The 22,447-nt window shown below is 42.3% G+C and overlaps 1 protein-coding gene across 2 annotated transcripts in view; it reads right to left on the bottom strand.

The window, feature by feature from the left end:
• Nucleotides 1-22,447, bottom strand: part of INTS9 (integrator complex subunit 9) — a 78,661-nt gene that overhangs the window by 26,334 nt on the left and 29,880 nt on the right. For both annotated transcript variants that reach the window (XM_076332554.1, XM_076332555.1), the window contains exons 9-12: nt 21,055-21,166; nt 14,973-15,153; nt 12,463-12,523; nt 2,696-2,867 (exon numbers count right to left, since the gene is read on the bottom strand). In XM_076332554.1, the coding sequence (XP_076188669.1) occupies nt 2,696-2,867; nt 12,463-12,523; nt 14,973-15,153; nt 21,055-21,166 (526 nt within the window). The remainder of the gene's footprint in view (nt 1-2,695; nt 2,868-12,462; nt 12,524-14,972; nt 15,154-21,054; nt 21,167-22,447) is intronic.

A 22,447-nucleotide genomic window follows, 5' to 3' on the forward strand; every position in this document is an offset into this window, starting at 1 on the left:
TAGACACACACAGGTCTATGGGGCCGGATGGGATCCACCCAAGGGGACTGAGGGAGCTGGTGGATGTGCTCATCAAGCCACTTTCCATCATTTATCAGCAGTCCTGGCTGACCAGGGAGGTCCCAGTTGACTGGAGGTTAGCAAATGTGACGCCCTTCTACAAGAAGGGCTGGAAGGAGGATCCGGGGAACTACAGGTCTGTCAGTCTGACCGCGGTGCCGGGGAAGGTTATGGAGCAGTTCATCTTGAGTGCCATCACGTGGCACGTACAGGACAACCAGGGGATCAGGCCCAGCCAGCATGGGTTCATGAGAGGCAGGTCCTGCTTGACTCACCTGATCTCCTTCTATGACCAGGTGACCCACTTAGTGGATGAGGGAAAGGCTGTGGATGTTGTCTAGCTGGAGTTTAGTAAAGCCTTTGACACCGTTTCCCACAGCATTCTCCTGGAGAAACTGGCTGCTCATGGCTTGGATGGGCGTACTCTTCGCTGGGTAAAAAACTGGCTGGACGGCCGGGCCCAAAGAGTTGCGGTGAATGGAGTTCAATCCAGTTGGCGGCCGGTCACGAGCGGTGTTCCCCAGGGCTCAGTATTGGGGCCAGTCCTGTTTAATATCTTTATCAACGGTCTGGACGAGGGGATGGAGTGCATCCTCAGTCAGTTTGCAGGCGACACCAAGTTGGGCGGGAGTGTTGATCTGCTCGAGGGTAGGAAGGCTCTGCAGAGGGACCTGGACAGGCTGGATCGATGGGCCCAGGCCAACTGTATGAGATTCAACAAGGCCAAGTGCCGGGTCCTGCACTCGGGTCACAACAACCCCATGCAACACTACAGGCTTGGGGAAGAGTGGCTGGAAAGCTGCCTGGCGGAAAAGGACCTGGGGGTGCTGGTCAACAGCCGGCTGAACATGAGCCGGCAGTGTGCCCAGGTGGCCAAGAAGGCCAATGGCATCCTGGCCTGTATCAGAAATAGTGTGGCCAGCAGGAGTAGGGAAGTGATCGTGCCCCTGTACTCGGCCCTGGTGAGGCCGCACCTCGAATACTGTGTTCAGTTTTGGACCCCTCACTACAAGAAGGACGTCGAGGTGCTGGAGCGTGTCCAGAGAAGGGCAACGAGGCTGGTGAGGGGTCTGGAGAACAAGTCTGATGAGGAGCGGCTGAGGGAACTGGGGTTGGTTAGCCTAGAGTAAAGGAGGCTCAGGCGAGACCTTATCACTCTCCACAACCGCCTGAAAGGAGGTTGTAGCGAGGTGGGGGTCAGTCTTTTCTCCCAAGGAACAAGCAATAGGATGAGAGGAAATGGCCTCAAGTTGCGCCAGGGGAGGTTTAGATTGGATATTAGGAAAAATTTCTTCACCGAAAGGGTTGTCAAGCATTGGAACAGGCTGCCCAGGGAAGTGGTTGAGTCACCATCCCTGGAGGTGTTTAAAAGATGTACAGATGTGACACTTAGGGACATGGTTTAGTGGTGGACTTGGCAATGGTAGCTTAATGGACTCAGTGATCTTAAAGGTCTTTTCCAACCTAAATGATTCTATGATTTCTAATTACTTTGTCCTAGTTCAAAATCCACACCTTCTTTATCTGGCTAAGTTACATATAACACATCTCCCAGTTATACCGGAGCTCGTTACACATAAAATCATTAGCAATGGCCTAAAGGATTATTTCCCTTCTCAGATCTGAAGAGTGCCCACTGTAGGGTTCTGTTTAGATTACATCGGGTATAAAGAAGAGGCACCTGGATAGGATGTCAGTTTGAAGGAAGGCCTTGAAGTATTTTTAGAGGAGATGAAATTCTGGATGATATCCCCTTTGCTAGATTTCACAAAAGCTTCATGCTCTCTCTTCAATACTTTGTCTTGCTGTTAATGATTGGCATGGTCCCAGGATACAGCTGCCCTGTGGATCTCAGACCGTAGCTTATTCTGAGGTAGATAGGGCTTGATTCATTAAATCCATTAAAAGTAGGGTCAGCACTAGAAGCAGACTGGGAGAAGTGGGGGAACTTAAAAGACCTGTTTCGCTCCTGGCAGCCTGAGTCATTGAGAAAGGAAACAGCTCCCCAGGGTATTAGCTAGAGCTGTACCTTCAGCTTCAGATACAAACGTGTCTGTCAGCCAAAAAGCGTCTGAAAAAAAAGCTCAGCCAAAAGGCAGCAACAGCATACATCACTACTGCCAGGTCTGTATGGGGTGCACACTTCTGAAACAGCGGAGATGACAGAAACACCTTTAGAAACAGACTGTCTGGTCGCCTGAGGTTTTGATGAAAGGGCAGAAAGGATGAGGAAAGGTTTGTGATTCCAATGGAACATGGAGAAGAAGTGTTTCTCCTTTCTGACCAGCATCAATTAGGTCTTGCCTGGGTTTAACTTGCAGCCAGCTGCTTTTAATCAAAAAAATAATTTCCTGTAGGCATTTTACTGCTGTGCATAACAAAGATTTTGCTTGGAAATGGCAGGAATGGACTCTGCATGGCAAAGGTTGGCTCTGCAGGGCTAAAATGAATTAAATGGCACAATAATTACATTTGTCCCTACAGTCAATCCTGGGGTCTTAATGTAGATGAGCTCCTACTGAAGTCAGAAGCTTCTGCCCCAGAACAAATGAGTAAAGCCCCTAGGATGTGGCCACACTTAACCAGAGCACACAACCTATTGTTAATTTGATAATGGTAACTGCATTTTACTTACCTGTGAATATAACAGTGTTCAAGCTAGATTTTCCCCATAACTCCATGAAATGAACCACATCCCCAAATCTAAGAGAGGGATGTCCAGTAAACACAACACATGGCTGCTTGAAGTCATTGCTGAAGTCTCCATGGATGCTGGGATAATGTTTCAATTTGTTCGTCTGAATGAGCTGAAATAAAAACAAAAATCCAGACATTACAAACTTTTCATGCCTCTGTGCTCTGTAGTTCAGTGTGTTTATTTACAAGAGATTATAAATATTCTACGGTTTATTTCTAACTCATCACAGAGTCCCTTCCTGCATATCCCTTAGATCTTCCAACAGATTTAGTCATGACTGTCCTAAATGTTATGAAAAGGAAGTCAGAGTATGGGGCCAGGTGCCTCCAAGTCCTTGCTCTCATTTCTTTGGTACCAGCAGTATGGTAACTGAGAGGAAACTCTGCAAACACTCCCTGCTTAAGAGTTTCCTGGAGTGAGCAGAGTGCTCAGCTGCCAAATTCAAAGCAAGCTACTTTTTCCTATTTGCCATGGCTACAAAAAGCTCTGGGCACTGACGTTTAACCTGGTTTTCTTGCATCACAGTAGTACCAGGCAATTTTGCCTTTAGCAGTATGTTGCTATGAGTTTCATTGGTATAATGGGTTCGCGCAAAGTCAAGTCCTCTGAAAAAACATATGAAAGAACAGACTGACTTGCCCTTCCTTAACTATCACTGAAACTAGTAATAACAGTGAACTAAGAGCAGTAAGAAGTACTTGTCACTAGAGCTGGCAAACAGAGTGTAATCAGCTATGCACGTGGAACAGATTTCTTTACTAAGGTGGGGAAGTTTATTTATCAAGGCAATTTTGAAGAAGAATTTTGCTTTATTTCTCCTGCCACTGCTTTCTAATCTGTAAAGCAAGGTTCAACTTCAAAAGCAATTTAATAGACTAGTCTGCTAAGCACTTCCATGCAATATTTTGCAAGTATTTTCTTGGTAGGTATATGCTTCCATCCCCAGCCTGAAAATAACTGTAAATACATTTTTCTTAAAAAGTATGCAATTTAACACAAGGAAATCACACACTGAACAACTAAGAACATACACGGAAATAAGAGTGTGAAAGAGGGGAATGGTACTTCCTTTGTCAGCCAGTTTTTAAAGGAGGTGGGACTGTTCATCAAAGATCTCTCCACACATTGCTGTCTGCTGCCAGGCATTGCAACATCGCTCAAAATACAGAATTCACATATTGCAGGGTTCAGCAACACGTTTCTGCAGCTGTTGTGCTGTGGAACCGCAGACGGTACCACTAATTAGCAAACAGCATTCTCTTCACTACGTGTCATAACATGATGTATGCATCATGTCTTTCTAGCAGAAAACCATGCCACGTGGGACGTTCCTCTTCATCGTAGCATATTTGATTTTCAAAAGAGGAACTAAGAAAGAACATTACGATAAGCAACTCTTCTGGTCTCTCAAAGCTGTAATTCATCTTTCTAGATTCTCTTTTATTTGTTAATTTTTACCATGCTAGATCTAACTCAAGATAGTGTGCCTACATGGAAATGAACAGAAAGCTGAGAATTCTGATGCGTCTTTAAGCCTCTTAACAACTTATGCACAACAAAGCACTTCGGAACTTAAGGTTATTACAGAATTAGGTTCTTAATTGAATTTAGCATCGCTGAACAGAAGTATTAACCCTACTCAACTTCTAGCTGTCACCACCTAAAGATATGCTTGGTGCTAGAACAGGCAATGTACAAACTTACCCTCAATACCCTTTCAATAATAGAAAGGTGGTTGCATATAGGTGCCAATATTTATCTTTCTCCTTTGCTTCCTTGAGTTTGGTCTCCTTCAAGTTCCCAACAGCAAATATTTTGCTGTGATTTTGCATTCAACTCCACACATGTCCTGTTTAAAACTGCTGTGCAATATCTGGATGGCTGGAACGGAACAGGATTGGGGCTTGATGCAAGATGGAAACTGTAGGTGGACACAGCCCGTTATTTCCATGTGGATCCTTGGATCATGGAGGAAGTAGCTAGGGGACTACACTTTCTGCAGCTTACTAGTAATATAAAATTCCTATTTAATCTTCAAGAGGGAAATTTGAAAAAAAAAACATCCAATAACTGCTCTGGCAGTTAATAGGCACTGAATCTTGAAAACATTTCTGCAATTAAGACTGGTAAAGATTTCTGATTAACACATCTGGAGTGCAATATTTAGAATCTAAACTTAGCTTCAGTAATGAAAACTGCAGTTTAGCAGACAATGGGCAAAACAAATTTGATCCCATAAAATACTGGCATTTAAAAGAACGGGTAGGAAATGGCCTCATGAAGCTTTTCCCTGTTTTATTTGAGGGAAGCCAAAAGCCTCAAAACTGAAGTTGCAAAAGCAGTTTCCATTGGGTAAACTGGAAGAATGGAACAATTTCTACTTCAAATATTAAATGGGATATGTGACATTCCAGGGCAAAATTTTGTCAGGCACCAGCAGATAGCTAAGTGAAAGACATTTCTACAGCTAGCATTTATGTAACACACTTCTGAAAATCACAAACTGTTCTTCCAGCATCCTGTTTCACAGGTTCCTTACAATTATATATATTTGTATACAGTAGCATTCAAATCTTTGCTAAGATGTCAGAGCAGCACTCTATGTGCAAAAGCACTCTCAACAGCCCATTTCACTGCTATAGCTATACAAATGTTCATTGTTTATAAACATAAAAGCTGTATTCTCTTCAAAGCATTCTGGAAGCTTCAAATCCCTTCCTACTACTTTGTAGAGAGACACAGGATCTCTAATCCAGTTTTCAGGACCTTGGGTTGTGTGTGTGTCATTCTTTTTAATTATTTTTTTTATTTCCAGCAACAAAACATCTAGCGCAACACTGGGGTGGCACTGCTTCTAACTGGGATGCTAACTCAGGAGGGAAAAGGGACACATATTGAATCCTCAGCACCATGTCCTGAGGTGCGGTGATTTTTTTTTTCCATCTTTTCTTTTTATCTTGCAAGATCTTTTCTGATAAGTCTACTGAAGCTCCATACCTTAGCTCACAATCTCCGATTCTCACAGCTGGACGTAGCAGGGGGGAAAGGCTACAAAAACAAGTTTGGAGGCATTCTACTCACTCCAGTGACAAAGCAGCTGGTAGACCGTAGTGTCTAGAGCAAAGTCTTTTCTAATTACCCAATCAAAAATATATGGAGCTGAACTTGCAAAACAGGTCCAACAAAATTTCACAAATCATTAAGGGGACTAAATTTGTAATGATTTGTACAGGTCTTTTATGTCTACAGATGAGATGGGTTATATAAGCACAACAGTCATTACTGCGTCATGTTCAGAGCTCCAACCTGTACCATGCCTGGGCCAAAACCAGTGCCTGGCATTTAGCCAACCAATATTTTCAAAACGGGAGTGGTTTCTGGAAACCAAAAGCAACATTCAGAGCATCTTTCTACAGAAAGAACATTATTGACTGAAAGCGTAAGAGATAAAAGATGGTAAAGTACTGAACCGAGACTGAGGAGAGCTGTGTTTTTTTTAAATCCCAATCAGCTCTGCTTCCCTTTAAAGCGGTAGACTTGATTTACAGGGTCAGCAACTGCTGCTATAAACAGGATAAATCTCCAGAGCCTTTGTGTACCCTTTATTGAAGTGAGCCAAAATACACTATTTACTCTGTGTGTGTTTGTGTGTGTGTGTTCTGTATCCAGACTTTTGAACAGATGTGGTTCTTATCAGTGAATGAGCGATGCATTTATTACTTCACCTCCCTCACTCCCTTCATAAGACCAACACTAACAGGGGCCTAATTCTATATAATACTGTAAGACAAAACATAATACTACACAATCACCTGGTTCCAGGTATTTATTGCTTTGAATGTGTTACACAGGAACTGGTATATGGAGGAAGGAAGCAAAGATGAAGAAGACAAATGCTAGTATTTAAGACCACAGAATCAATATTACTCCCACCCTGGCTATTTTCAGTCAGAACAAGAGGCTTTTCCTAGCCGTTTCTCTTAGATGTTGCTAACAGAATCCTTAATAAGAGGACAGCAAATCCAAATTCTTCCTCCACTAGGCAAATACTGATCAATATAAATTACCTTTCAAATTTTTCTGTTGCGGACATTTAGAGAAGTCTGGATTCACTTCTCTTATAGCCTGAAATCATCTATGTAAAGATCAAGAAGAAAGGAAAAGGAGCAAAAGTTTCTCATTTTGCCTTGCTAGAACAATTCAACTATTCATTTATAAAGCCTCTACCTCCACAAAAGGGATGGTGCAGAGCGTACAATCCGTGATTCCTGTTGAAATGGCTGGGGAGATGGCTAATTCCTCAGCTGTGCCTGTGTTGGGATGGGACATTCCCATGTGCTCAAGGAATTTGGAAGAACACCACAAGTTGGTTCTGGGATACCAGAATAACATTTCTAAACAAAAGAAATTACTGATTTATGCTCCACAGCATCTCAGCTAGGCATTGTGGAGCTTAAATCTAAAGCCTATTTAGACAGTTGATCCTAGAATACAACTGATACAGTGCCTTGGAAGTGAAAGCCACCACGTCCCTCGGCCAGCCTGCTGCATTCACAAACATTTGGAAACTCCAGTTTTTAACTTTGCAGAAGATTCCAATGTTACGTTAGTTTGAGCTCCTTCTCCTCTCTCCCCTAAAACAGTAAGTGCTGGTGAAAAATTGAATCGCCACTTTTGTTTAAGCGTAGGGGAGAGCCATCCACAGAGCGATCCATCCCTTCCCTAACTGACTGTTTCTCCACACCACTTCCCCAGTTTTCCTCCTGAGAAATCGCTGGCTGGAATGTAGAGCAATCCTGCTCCAGATCCTAACTCCCTCCCAACAGAGTCACAGCAACTTTTACCCCAGCGATCACAGAGAAATGCCTTTAAAAAGAAGCTCTTCTAGCTTGTGCACCGCTAAAAGGCTGCAGATGAGACTTCAAAAGCTTGTGCAAGAATCTGGACACTCCATTCATATTAACTTTAGTAGGAATTGATGTCCAAATCCATTCCTACAAGCCTGAAGCACTTTAGCCCACATTCCTTGCTCATAACAGAGGGAAAGTATATTCCCTGCTCACTCGGACTGGATGTTAGGAAACAAATTGCCACCCCAAAGCACAATAAATTGTACATAGTGATTGTGCGGGAGGAGATATGAACACCTATTACTACATTAAAGCTGAAGTAACAAGGAGGGAGTAGAAGCATTTTGGGTTCTCTGCAGAGCTGAACAGTGTGCCCGGTTTTATTCAGCACAGCAGAACAAGGAATGAGTACAAAACAGGTAACATAAATCATAAACCTGGAAAATTTCCATGCAAAGAGAATGAAAAAGATTGAAACAACTTAGCATAGAGAGGAGAGTAAAACAAAATAAAAATAATTGTAGAGAAGATGAAGATACTTTTCTTTCTCCTCTTGTAACAATAATAAAGGGATAGTTAAGTGAAAAGCAAAATACAATCATAACTGATTAAAGGAAGTAAATGCTCTTTTATACTATGCATCAGGCACCACTGGAACTCATTGTTGCAAGAGACTACATCAACAATTTGGGGGATTTTTTGCCTTGTTTGTTTTTAAGTCTTGCTGTTTACACAGCTAACAGGAACATCGAATTTCAGGACCAGACAGCATGCTGGGCTGGACTTGTTCCGTCGATAATTAGAAGCTTATTTCCTGGCCTGTCCCTTTCTGATGTATCATGCCAGGCATGTTATTAATGCTTGCTAATAACTAAGAGGCATGTCTGAGTAAGTCCCTATTTTCTTCACACAATTGAGCAGCTAAGCACATCTTTTCATGATGGGCAATTTCCGTATAGTTTACATTGCGCAAGCCTACCGTTACTTTGAAAAAACTAAGGCAATTCTCCACTAACAACCTATCCAATAGAAATGATCATTCAATGTCTGTTTTTGATACTCATTAAAAATTCCCTTACATGCTAGTAAGCAGAGCTCCTGATTGCGAGGTTGTGGAGTCAAAGATTTAGAGAGCGTTTACCTAAGACAAAAAGGCTGGCTACTGACTAAGGCTCTAAGTAGTAGTAACTGGAATCCTCAAGTCCAACTCCTTGGTCCCTCCTAGACTGATGGTATGGCCATGGACAGGTTATTCAGGCCAGGTCTGTATTAAGACCAATTTGCTTGGTAAAATTACACCAAAACATCATAGTAGCTGAGCCGACTGTGGATACTCTTTGCACAGGCATAACAGGGTTTCTGCCAGGGAATAAATAATACATTTGTTAAAGATTGTACTGAAAAGAGGATATATAGATGTTTCACGTTACGAGAGTTACATATACAGTGTCAGCTGCGAGATTTCCCCACCCTTCTGTTTACACTGTTAGTTCCAACTCTGTATTTCATAGGAGAAAAAGAATCCCAGCTCCTCTCCCATGCTTTAGAAACAGTAGAATCACAGAATGGTTTGGGTGGGAAGGGACCTCTAAAGGTCATCTAGTCCAACCCCCCTGCCATGGGCAGGGACATCTTCAACTAGAGCAGGTTGCTCAGAGCCCCGTCCAGCCTGACCTGGAATGTTTCCAGGGATGGGGCATCCACCACCTCTCTGGGCAACTGTGCCAGTGCTTCACCACCCTCAGCGTAAACAATTTCTTCCTTATATCTAGTCTCAATCTACCCCCCTTTAGTTTAAAGCCGTTCCCCCTTGTCCTGTCGCAACAGGCCCTGCTAAAAAGTTTGCTGCCATCTGTCTTATAAGCCCCCCTTAAGTACTGATAGGCTGCAATAAGATCTCCCTGAAGCCTTCTCTTCTCTTGCTGTTGAGATGGATTTGCAATTTCTTTCACATCTACGGTAAGAAGCCTTTGCAAAGAATTAGAAACAACCCCAACTCTTTCAGCCTTTCTTCATAGGAGAGGTGTTCCATCCCCCTGATCATTTTCGTGGCCCTCTTCTGGACCTGCTCTAACAGGTCCGTGTCTTTCCTATGCTGAGGGCTCCAGAGCTGGACACAGTACTCCAGGTGGGGTCTCACCAGAGCCCACAGTACGACAGCATTAAACCATAACCAGCTGTAGGTACTGCTAAAACTGGAATGCAGCCCAAGGCAGCTGAGAATTACGGGAGCTAAAGGATGACAGTAGCTCTCCCTCAGAGGATGGCAAGGAATCAAAGGCATGTGCTGAGCACTGGATATCTGACATGGACATCTTGGAGCTCTGTTGGTGAGCATGTGTCTCTTACATGTCAGTTATCTATATAAATCTCAATATGCTTTGATTGTTTAAAACCAAACTAAACCAAACCATGCATCTTACAGAACAGAAAGGAGCAATCTGATCTGGTGTTCTCAAGCATGTCTAAACTTCAGCGATTTATGACCTTAAGAAAAGCACTAAATGAAATAGCAGCCTCAGTCTTCCTTTGCCTGGGTATTACTTTGTTTTGGTTTTGCTATTAAGCCAGGCTTTTGAAAGAGTGTTGCTATATGCCCAGGGCCACTGCCTCCCACCATACAAACTGGTTTTGCAAAACAGCTGATATGTATCAGGAATTCGCAAGGAAGAGACCCATTTAGTCCATTGTGGGGTGGGGGTAGTGCAGGTTACTCCACTTCCCAGTGTTTACTCCACTTTCCAGTGTTTATACAGCAGCTGTAAGTGAACACCCAAACACACAGTCTTAGTAGTGTTAGATGACTTACTGTGAAATGTGCAGTACTTACTTCAGATGGCTGCTCAGTGCTGAAATGCCTAAAGGCTACAGCCATTTCATAGTCTGGGAGCCACAAGGATGTGCATACACACTATATTGTGTCATTTAGCACACTTAAGGCAACCCTTAGGCAAAAACGTAAGAAGCCTAAGATCCTATCAACAATATCCATGGGTCTAGATAAAGCTGTTTGTGCACCTCACAATAAAATGTCCCTAGCTTTCTGGGTCATAACCTGATGATTTGGCCTTGTCAACCAAAGCCTGTACCTGTAACAGGCACGTTACTCCCTCTGTGCACTGCATTTTGTCATAAGGAAACTGATCCGCTACCCACTGCTGTCAGTCCTTTCCTAGATAATTACCTTGATCTACACATGAAGCACAGAGGAATGTCTCAACAGCTAAACAATAATTTGGCAAAATCTCATTATCCACAGGCCTCTGGAGAATATAAAATGTCCTAAAAATTAGAGGACACAGTTACCACTCTATAAACACAAAGACCCATCATATAAAATGGGTTAATTAATCCAGTCTTTGACAGCTGCATGTTTGGTTTCTCATTTTTGGAAGGGCTTTCACTTAAACCTGCCAGTTCCAGTGCATATTGTGAACTAAAATTTCGAAGCAATGCCTTTGGCAGAATATAGGCTGTCAGTGAAACCAATGATACTGTGGATCAACAAGGACACCCCAGAAAGCAGAGATGCAGGGGAAATTAGAAAGCATAGCCAGCAGCATGGCTACAGAGTCTCGTACTCAGAGACCAGGCTTTCGAATTGATTTATCGGTGTGAATGAATTTTTTGGTTACAAAAAAAGTGGTGAATAGGTGGCTTGCCCTTGAATTACAGAATTCACTGCTCATCCTGCTTGAAATGTATTCAAGCATCTGGAAAGAGTGAGGGCTTCTGGTCAGATCCTACTTCCAACAGTGCCTTTGAAGCACCTACAGATGATGGATGTGATGGGCAATGGCAATTTCCAGAACAAGTCCCTGGATGAGATATCTCAGAGGAAAAAAAAAAAACCAATGCCTGAAAACACATTTAATCTCTGGACTCTTAAACCTGCAATGGCCACTCTGCACATCTCATCAAACAGTTTTGACCACAGGAACTAAAACAGTCAGTTTTCTGAGACTGCATGCCCCAAATGGCTCACTGTCTCACAGGAGTAGGATTTAGCCAAAATTATTCCCCAGTCCCATTTCTTCCTTTCCCAGTCTGCCTCTCATTTACCTCAGTGGGAAATCTACCTGTTCCCAGTGGAGAAAGTAAGAGATTTCCTTTCTTGATACATGAGATAACTCTTAAGGCATGAGTTATACCACATTTATGTAATGTTTGGCTGGCTAAAATGCCCCCTCAAATTATTATTTTTTTGCAGGGAAGATCCCCTCAACATATGTTGCAGGGAGATCCCCCCCAAAGATAGGAACCTTATTCCTCTTTGCTTCACTAGATGCTAGCTCAAGTAATTTCATTTAAAACTGCCAATGACAGCACTCAGTGCTGCAAGCTTTAACTTTTTTATATCAAACCTCTCTTTCAAGACACCACTTCTGCAACAGACAACATGGTGCCTATTCCAGCTAGGGAGGTAGGAGCTGGGATGATTACACTGTCTCTGATAACAAGCTCTTAGTTTTACAGACTTTGAAATAAACTGCTTGGACAAAGGGAATATTCGTGGTTGCAGTCTGATAAGAGCAAACATTCAATCATGTGTACGCCAGATAGCCTTCTGCGGGGGAAGAAGTAAAACAGGCAAGCATATGTAAGTTACATGCTGAAATAAACACCATGATAATTTTTGAGTTGAGGGAACACCATCATTCATTCCTCCCTCACGCTCCTAAATTAATCACAGAAAGCAAAGGAAAAAAACCCCAAACTTGTATGAATAATGACACAAAACTATTAAATAGCTGTAGAAGCGTTCATCAGAAAAACAACAGCCACACAGGACTGTGTTCCAGAAACCCACTCACTCTGTGATCTTAGCAAACAGCAAGACCATGGTTTACTTACCTCAGCATGGGGAAAAGGAGGTTCTGGAAGATATACCTTTGTTTGTTTGTTATGACACAACCTTTAAAAGAAAAGGAAAATAAGCTGGGTTAGACAGCTGCGGAACATCCTGCAGTATCTGCTGCCATCTACTGTTAAACTTTCTCTGGAGAAAGCCATTTCGTATCTGTGGCATCAGGTGCAAAATCATCGATTTGTTTTGTTACTTCCAGTCTTTCTGCTTAGAGGACCAACACCTACAGGACACGACAACGCAGTCATAGCAAGATCACTTAGAGAGGTGCAAGACAGCTGCAGTGATTTTGTACACACTATGTACCAGAACTCCTTTGCTGTTGAAGACAATTTTGTAACTCAACATCCACGTCATTTCATAGTCCAGACTGCAGCAGTTTTTGCAAAGCCAAATCACCTGTCAACAGAAAAATTCCAATTGCCTCATCCCACTTCTCAGCAATGACGTGGTCCTTTTGTTCGTTATAATCTAATTCCCCTATGCATTTTATAATTGCAGCTACAATGTTGGTAAACTGCCTCTCACCATGACATAATGCTTACTGTTACCTGCTATTTTGCATCAATCATTTATTTTTAAAACATAAATATTGAAAGTTGTTGATTAGCTCTAGCCAGACTCCTGATTCATCCTATTACAGAAGTTAAAAAAAGATTATTTGTCAGAGGCCTGCGTGACATTACAAGTGTCTGTACTGACACTGTCCTGGTGGCTTTTTCTGGGAAACACTACCTGTCTCATACTTTCTTCATTTTATTATAAAGCAATAAGCCTGGGTCAAACTAAATTTGATAAAGTCTAAAAGATACTATGAGCAGGACGTTTCTTTTAGCTGACTAAATAGTAGAATTGGAAGGCTGGAATCCCTGAATTTCAACCCCAGTTCTGACCCCAAACTTCTATTTCAACCTCCACCTCCATTTCTACCTAAGTAAAACATTTACCTTACAACATAAGTGTTTGGAGATTAGCTAATGTTGGTTATGACTTTTGAATATAAGCCACTACAGCAAAGCAGAATTCAAAAACATGGTGTCTGAACACTTGGGTGTCTGAATTGTGCCAGCTAGACACAGCAGACAAAACGACCCAACTGGCACACGTAACATTCCTGCTACTTTGACAGCAATATCTAACCCAAAGGATTATTACAACAAGATCTATGCAGCTATCACTTCAGCTGTTACTGAAATGCAATCACCATGTAAGTACAAACCAAACAATTAACTACAAATGATGAGTCAACACACCCTGGTGAGTACACCGAAGTTTGGCCAGAACACCAAGGCTTGATTTTCCTATTTTTGCTGAAAGTAACGTGATTAAAATTCACCAGATTTCATTCCTCTTTACAATTCTCCTGAAAGATCAATTCACCTAAGATTTCCAGGATCTCTCTTTTCTTTCCTGAACGCCAGACTTAAAAGGAAAAGCCAGCGTACTCTATTTAATAATCCAGAGCACCTCTCCATTTGTAAGAATTTAGGACCAGTTACAAGTGGTCGGGTTCTCCTTTTCATGGCTCAGAATCACAGAACGGTTGAGGTTGGAAGGGACCTCTTCAGATCATCTAGTGCAACCCCCTGCTCAAGCATTGTCAGCTAGAGAAGGTCGTCCAGGACTGTGTCCAGTTGGGTTTGGTGTCTCCAGAGATAGAGACTCCACAACCTCTCTGCACAACCTGTTCCAGTGTTTGACCACCCTCACAGTAAAAAAGTGTCTTTCTTTTGTTCAGACGAAATTTCATGTGTTTTAATTTGTGCCTCTTGCTCTGTCAGTGGGCACTGCTGAGAAGAGTCTGGCTCCCTCATCCTCATTTCCTCCCATCAGGTATACACATTAATAAGATCCCCTCGAGCCTTCTGTTCTCCAGGCTGAAGAGTCCCAGCTCTCTCAGCCTCTCCTTGTCTGAAAGATCATCTTTGTGGCCCTGTGCTGGCCTTGCTCCAGTAAGCCCATATCCTTCTTCTACTGGGGAGCCCAGAATGAGACACAGCACTCTCCATGTAGCCTCACCAGTGCTGAGCAGAGAAGGATCACGTTCCCTGACCTGCTGCCAGTGCTCTGCCTAATGCAGCCCAGGATACTGTTGGCCTTTTTTTGCCACAAAAACACATTGCTGGCTCAGCAAAATTAAGCTTGAAAAATCTATTTTGCTTATACAGGGAGACCATGGTGTAGTTTTGGGGTCACTGGATAAGACGTGCAAACAGGTACAGCTAAAATTCACTCGTCAGGTACATCATTTAATCATAAGTGCAAGTACCAAGAAGGACAGATTATTTGAGTTTGTATGTTCCATAGGAAATGATGCTTCCCTAATTATAGAACATCTACTTACACACGCATGCACACCCTTGTGACTCAAGAAACGTGTTCACAATTCTAATCAAGTATATATTAGAGTATGTCAAGTAGAGATAACCTGCATATATCTATTTACCATAGCTGAGTGTGTGAATTGAGGCTGATGAAGCAGCCCTTTAACACCTACCATTCAGCAAAGATCTGGGAGAACTCAAGGGAGCTGTTGGCAACAGGTGAGATGAAATAAAAAGGGACATTGGAGAGTCCGGCAGAGTCAATATACTGATACAGGCACTCCAGCAGATCGTATATTACTCCAGAGGGGTAACAGGGAACCAGCACATTTCCTCCATTCCGGACAGTCATAGCTAACGGAGAGATAAAGTAAAAATCAATTAACGGTTCATATTTAAACTTTTTAATAGAATTCCTTTAATCATAGAATCATAGAATCATAGAATCATTGAGGTTGGAAAAGACCTCTAAGATCATCGACTCCAACCGTCGACCCAACACCCCCATGCCCACTAAACCATGTCCCTAAGCGCCTCATCTACTCGTCTTTTAAATACCTCCAGGGATGGGGACTCCACCACTTCCCTGGGCAGCCTGGTCCAATGTTTAACCACTCTTTCAGTAAAGAAATGTTTCCTTACATCCAATCTAAACCTCCCCTGGCGCAACTTGAGGCCATTTCCTCTCGTTCTATCGCTGTAATAATCCAAATATTACATAAGGTATAGAAAGAAGCTATCGCATGAATTAGCAGAACACATTATGCATATGAATTGGGAGGAACACTTCTGATCATTAAATACATTTATTTACTGCCTTCTCCAGGCTTAGTGGAGCAAATGATTATACTCCGTTAACTGGGGGGCACATAACAGACTGAGCACATGCAAAACTCCTGACACGAGAGGGCGGTCTTGCACTGGCACATGAGGATAAATGAGCGACACAAAACACATTACCATCAGAATAAACCCTGCTCCATCTATTAGCTGTCCACCGGAGCGGAAGGACAACAGTTCACAGGTCTCAGCTGAAAGCACTACACATGGTAAACTGTTCTGCACTCAGTTTTCAGTGCTCTAGATGAATGGCTGAAGATGTGGTTATTTCAAACAGCCCTCAAAGTTAGAAGGGAGTGGGGTAGTGTTTCTCCTTCTTAAAAACTCTAAATATTTCTGTCCTTTCAATATAACAAGAACAATTTAAAACCTCTATGAATTGTGGACAGCATGGGACTAGAGAAAAATGAGGAAAAGAAAAAAGAAAAATAGGTTTAGTCTGTAATTGAGACAGATCTGAGTACAACAGCAACAGCAAGTACAGAGCAAACATTTTGTTCTTTTGGCAGAATGAATTACAAAAATCCTGTGCCTTATGGGAAAGTGGAAATACTTTGTCCAGCTCACTGAGCAATTGCTGCCTCACTAGGATTTCATCTGCGGTCGTGGGGTAAAACCACCTACTAATGTTAATTGCAGTGCAGCAGCAGTAACATTATGCATCAAGGCATTACACAAAAAGCTGTGAAAGAGCCTGAAAACGCATATATTACACCCCGCCATAATCACTTCCTTGACAATTTATTGACAAGCTTTGATGGGTTATGGATTTAGCACATTAAGGCTCTTTTTGCCCCACCTACATGCTCAAGGAAGATTTTTATGGCTAAATGTTTAAAGGTTTTACAGAGTCTAGGGAAATGCACAGACTCTGTAGTAGGATTTTTCACATGCATTTAGGTGCTTAACTCCTTTTAGCAGTCAGTGCCTATTACATGCTCCTCTCAACAACAACTGGTGGTCAGAGACACTTTCTGTATCAGAGTTATAACGTAACTGCAGTGTAGCGGATTTATTGCCTAGGTTTTCTCCAGGTCACATACAAACTATACCATCAAAATATTTGTGAGTATGAATAGCAATACTTTACATCTGTCTAGAACCTGAGACATTACAAAACATCCCAGCAATGTATTATATTATCTCTCTTACACGGGTTAAGTCTAAACTATCCTATCTGTAAACAGGATGTGAAGAGAGGAATGAGGAGATTAAGAACACTATTTTCAAAGCCATCTGGGGGCTGGAAGTTAAGCCTCTGGCTCCAGGACCAGAATTTGCATTGCTTCATTATGCATCCAAAAATTCTGCAAAGAGGAAAGATAAGTACCTATATCCACAGCAGCAGGAATGCTGCACAGGCCAGAGACAGGGGATGCAGAGCGCAGGGCGCATTAGTGATCAGTGGGAAATGCTAAGGAAAGGGGTACGTCTGCAGCTCTGTCTCTGCTCTGAACGAAGATACTGGCTGAAAACAGCAAGGTGTGCGTCTCCATGAAATGGGTTCCTTCTTCTTTCACTCAGGCACCAACTAGCTTCACCCGGTTAAGACGAATGGCTCATTCTTCCCTTTGAAGAGGCTGGAGGAAGAGCTTCCATCTAATGATGGGCTGGTTAAAGAATTTGTCCAGGCCATAAAAAAATGTGGGTTTCATTCCTAAGCCTTAGCGTTTGAATTCACAGCTCTCCCTTCCCCGCAGCCATTGGTTTGCTATGGGAACCTCAAGCCTTTTCTGGTGAAAACAACCAGAAGTTCAAGATTCCTGGGACCACAGAGAAAATAACGGAGGGTAAGGTCTTGGAGCAGATGCCAACTCGAGTTTCTGTTCCCAGGAAAACTACAGAGTTGGTTACCAATAATTAATATAAAATCACAATCCAGGGAGTGGAGCACTCTTCCAGCCAGCTGCCCTACCCATTAGGCCAGGGACCCAGGGCTGCTGGCCCTTTGAATCTCATGTTCCTGGCGGCACAGTGATGCACCTTTGAAACTGGCCTGGTGAATACTCCTACTCCCCAGGACAGGAAAGGACAGCAACGTGGCTGTCCCACCACTGACAAGGCTCTGTGCGACAACTGTTCGGCTTAGAATACACTACTCGGTTCCTCGGTGCAAGTTTATTTGTATGTGCTGTGGTCAGCACAGCTGGGCACTACTTCTTGAGGGTGCTCTTAAGTGGTTCCATAAAGGTAGAAGAATTACCTCCCAGCTTCCGCAAAACAGGCATGAAAACCTTTACAAGCATATTGCTTTCCATGCAAGCAGCAGGTCCAGTCTGGCTCTCTGCACCACTACGGCAACTTTCTATAGTTGTCAGTAAGAGGACACATATATTTGAAAGCCCAATTTATCTCTGTGACTGATGGATGCACTCTCTTGATAAAAGTTGTATAATAATCTTGGCATTTCAAATTTAGTCTCCTTCAGTAGCTCCATAACAAGTTGTTCAATTTACAACTCACAATGAGATACTTGCTTTTCGAACAGCTGCCACCACAAGGTCAAGTTGGCACCTAAAAAGCAAACTGTGCTCTTTTCTGCTTTATATAAACACACGCACGCACACACAGAGGCACGACCGCACACGCACACAAAATATCACAAACTGTCCCTACAGACAGTCTGGCAATTTTGCTGATGATGCCTAAGGCAATGTAAAAATACAATTGCTTTTCTTGAGCTGCAGAGTGCTGGTGCTGCAGTGCTGAGCACAGAAAAAAGGGGTTTGGGCTAAACTGAGAGGAACTTGGAGATGTGACAAAGCATGGTTTCAGTGCTGCACACACAATGCAGAGAGGAAATCATGCATGTGACTTGGTAATAATGGGAATCAGCGTCTACAACTCTACATGCTGGGATGAAAACAGAGATCAAGGTGAAATTTTCACACTTCCATTTCTGTGCTTCACAACACTTACTCACAAACATGCCGTTACCTCATGATACACATTTTTGGTAAATTTCCAGTGTCTGCTTTAGAGTTTTTACCTAGTGTATTCTCAGCTTCTTGTGAAGTCCCCTGAACATTTTGGAAACGGGAAAAATATATGAAAACTACTGCGCTCAGCTTGCCTACTCTCTTGCTTTTCCCAGTAACCTATTGCTTTTTGGACTTTTTTACACATTTGAAAGAAAATTGATTCACTATTTTCTTCTCCTGATGCTGGGTAGATGCGTAAATACTGCTGGTGTCATGTAAAAGACAGCCCTACCACTGCATTATTCATAGAATTATTTTATTTCTTCAGGTTGCTGTTTTTTGGCAAATATCACTCAAATTCCAGATTCTTACAACGGCATTATTTTAAGCATATATCTTCCTTTGGTCTTTAATAATTTTCTAATTTCTCTGAGTTGTCTCATTTAATATAGAAGCTGGCTTGAAGACCTTCTGCAAAACACCCAAAATAGTTCAGAATGTTTCTGTAAACCAGAACAACTTGTGCAGATAAACACCCACCTGTACCTACGTATGTAACACATTTATTTATATGCATTCATCTTTTGGATTTTGCTTTGGCCCAAGCTACACCTCTAAGACTTTGTTTAATTTTTAAAAGCATTTTAATTAACAACGGTCTCACTCTTGTTTACTTAGCATACAGCTGTTGCAGTTCAGGACACGAGTGACGACCAAGGTGCTTGCTAGAGCACATTTGCCGCAGAGTTGGCAGCAGGGTAACGCGTACCACTCCTCAGCCTCTCCAGTACAAAGTCTAACACTTCAGCTCAGACTTGCTTCCTTGGTGGTTTAAGGTCAGATGATGGGACGTGATCATGCTACCATCTGTCAGGGGGACAGTCACCCTCATAAAGGTCCAGAAGGGACAGAGAAGGGCAGCACACCTGGATCTAGCACAACAAGGTCACCAAAGCTTACCTGTGACAGCTCATAGGGTAATAAAATTAACAATGCTTAAAAACAATGAAAACACAGACCATAATACACACACACATATAAACACATGCATCACTTAGGAAAGGAAGTCACAGTGTTAAGAATTAACACAGATCCAGAGAGGATCTTTGGTATAACCCATGATTATCATTTTTATAAAATGCCAAAACACACTCTATTAATCGGTATTTACACTAGAAGGAATCATCCTGACCCTGTAACTCGTCTTTTCATATAAACAAAACCCAAACCCCACATAATTTTACCTTGTACATCCCACAACAGGACCTATGACTCCTGTTTGAACTGAAACATGTCCTAAACAGGGATATCTGATTTTGATTTAGAGATGGTGGGTGATGGAGGAATCTACCACGTCCCTTATATTATTTGCCTTCCACTACCATGGCAGTCTCATACTGGGACTGTGAGACGGTACGTAGATATTCAGCATCTGTGAATATGCACAAGGATTTTAAAATGGGAAAAAACGCCAAAGTATTGTGGTTTTTTTTCTTCTCCAAGGGTACATTCACACGTAAAAAGTAAGACTAAGAATTTGCACTTCAGTTCCGTTCTCAGCCTTATTCTGCAAGCTTGGGTAAGCCACCTAAATACCACAGCTCAGATTTCTCCCAGGTGTGTAATGAGGACCAGAACACTTGCTTACAGTAAGGATTCCCTGATTTAGACTTCTAATGTCTTTTGATAACCTTTGTAACAATCCTCCTGTCACGAGCTTTTTCGTCTTATTTGTAAAAAGTAGTTAATTTAAAATAAAGGGAAGATCCCTGATAAAAGAACGGGCAATATACAGCAGGACAGACATGAGAAAGTGGTTTGATGACAGAAGGGTGAGAGCACAGAGGAACTGAGGTGGGGGAAGGGGAGAAAAGGAGAGAACAGCACTGATGTGACATTCCAAACAGGCTGGAAAATGCTGCCATTCACACTGATATCACAGCTTTGCAATTATCAGCTTTTCCAGCTGTGAAAGCGTCTGATTAGGTTTTATATTTCTGGGGTCTATAAATATATCTTGATTTTTTTTTTAAACAGAGATTGTGCTGTTTGCTTTTGATATATTTAAAAATCAGGTGTAAGAAGGGAAGCAGATGTGCTTGTTTTCAAAACTGAAAGTCATAAAAAAGCATGTAAAGATTTTACACTGGCTTATATACAGGAAGGAAATAGTAGTATTTCAGCTGGGAACAATATCCAAAACCTAGGCAACACGTAGTCTGTTGGCAGCTAAGCGACATACTTAGCAAACCAAGAGCAGCAGATGATTAAATCTCATTATACCTGTTCCATTCCAAAACATTTTAGGTACAACTTGTGTCTCTCCAAGCACTTACTGTATTAATGACATCAGGAGCACATCGTAAAATCTAAACAGCTAGTTTTATGCCAGAAGCTATAGCTGGACAACTTATTCAATTCCAGGAATCTCAGAATTATTTCCCACCCAAAGCAATGAATAAGATGATAAAATAGTTGTCTTTCAACGACCTACCCAAGTTGCTGCAGAACTCTCCTACCATGCCATCTGGGTTAGCAGTAGGGATTTGTGTAAGACCCGTCAGGATGAGAACATCGCTATTTTTAAGGGAAGCCTGGTCCATGGGCTGAAACAGAGCACAGTGAAATAAAATAAGTAACATGAGAGTTATAACACAGGTTGCTCTGCTCTGCTCTGTACCAAGAGCAATAGATAATAGATACAGTGACCAAGAAGGAGAACACGTGGAACACTTTAAACTTAACATCCCTCCATCTGTGGAAACGTAACTGGAGTTAATAAAAACACATACAACTGTTTACCTGCATACTACAGCCACAAACAAACAACGGAACTGTAATCGGATCCATCTCAAAGAGGTCTCCATAGACTAATCATTTCATGGCCTTAGGAGCTGAACACTGAAAAGACAATAATTTGCTGAGGATGTGGCAGTGCAGTCAGGAGGGGTTTAACACTTGCATTCCTATCTCTGGCTGCGCTAGTTTCCAACTCGCTTCCCTTTGCAAATCAAGGTGTCAGCTCTGATTTCCAGGGCTCACTGTCTACAGGGGGCAGTACCATTTTCCTCAGCCGTTCAGTGGATTCTCTTTGAAAGAGGTGAGATCAGCAAAGGACTTTGGGCTCGAAGCTCTCAATTTTGTATATGAATCTGAATGCCGCACAAGGCTCTCCCCTGACTGTGAAGTCTGCTCTTCTGCCCGCAGTATTACAACCATGACTTTCAAATACTCATTTCAGATTGTTTGCGCAGGCCTTTTCAGAAGTCTGTTCTCATGAAATGGTAAATGGCTACTGCTGGTAGAAAAGAGAAATCGGTTTAGATTCCTTAATATGTTTATTTATCTAAGAAATAATCACTTATATAAATTAAGTTTTTTAAATGTAGCTATAATACCAGGCCAGACAGACAAGTATTTCCTTAAAAGCCAGTAGCTGAAAACAGGTGAAAAATCATAGATTCAATTGCACACACACAAAAAACCCCCACCCCTGAAAAAGTAGTGCTCCCAATGCAACACCAGAGCTAAAATAATAGAGAAAATATAACTTGGCTTACCAGTCTCCCCTAGCGAATCAGATGAGCACTATGCCCTCCTCCAATACCTTTCTTTGAAGGCTGTGCTAGAGGCTAAGCTATGTCAAAGTGAAATAGATGTCTTCAGCAGGCTATAACCTCTGATCCGCTGGGTCTACAGTGTATGTTGTACTGACGACCTACGGTCATAGGTACAATCCTAGATTACGTGGTTAAAGTGCTGAAGATAGCTATCACAAGCATCTATCCATGCCATGTCTGCTTCCTGGGGTCAGAAGAGTTTACATCTGCACAGTCTACCCTGCGGCTCACAGATGTAGCAGAGGGACTGATGATTAAATGGTCCAA

Source organism: Aptenodytes patagonicus, chromosome 3, assembly GCF_965638725.1.
Source record: "Aptenodytes patagonicus chromosome 3, bAptPat1.pri.cur, whole genome shotgun sequence".
Taxonomy (NCBI): domain Eukaryota; kingdom Metazoa; phylum Chordata; class Aves; order Sphenisciformes; family Spheniscidae; genus Aptenodytes; species Aptenodytes patagonicus.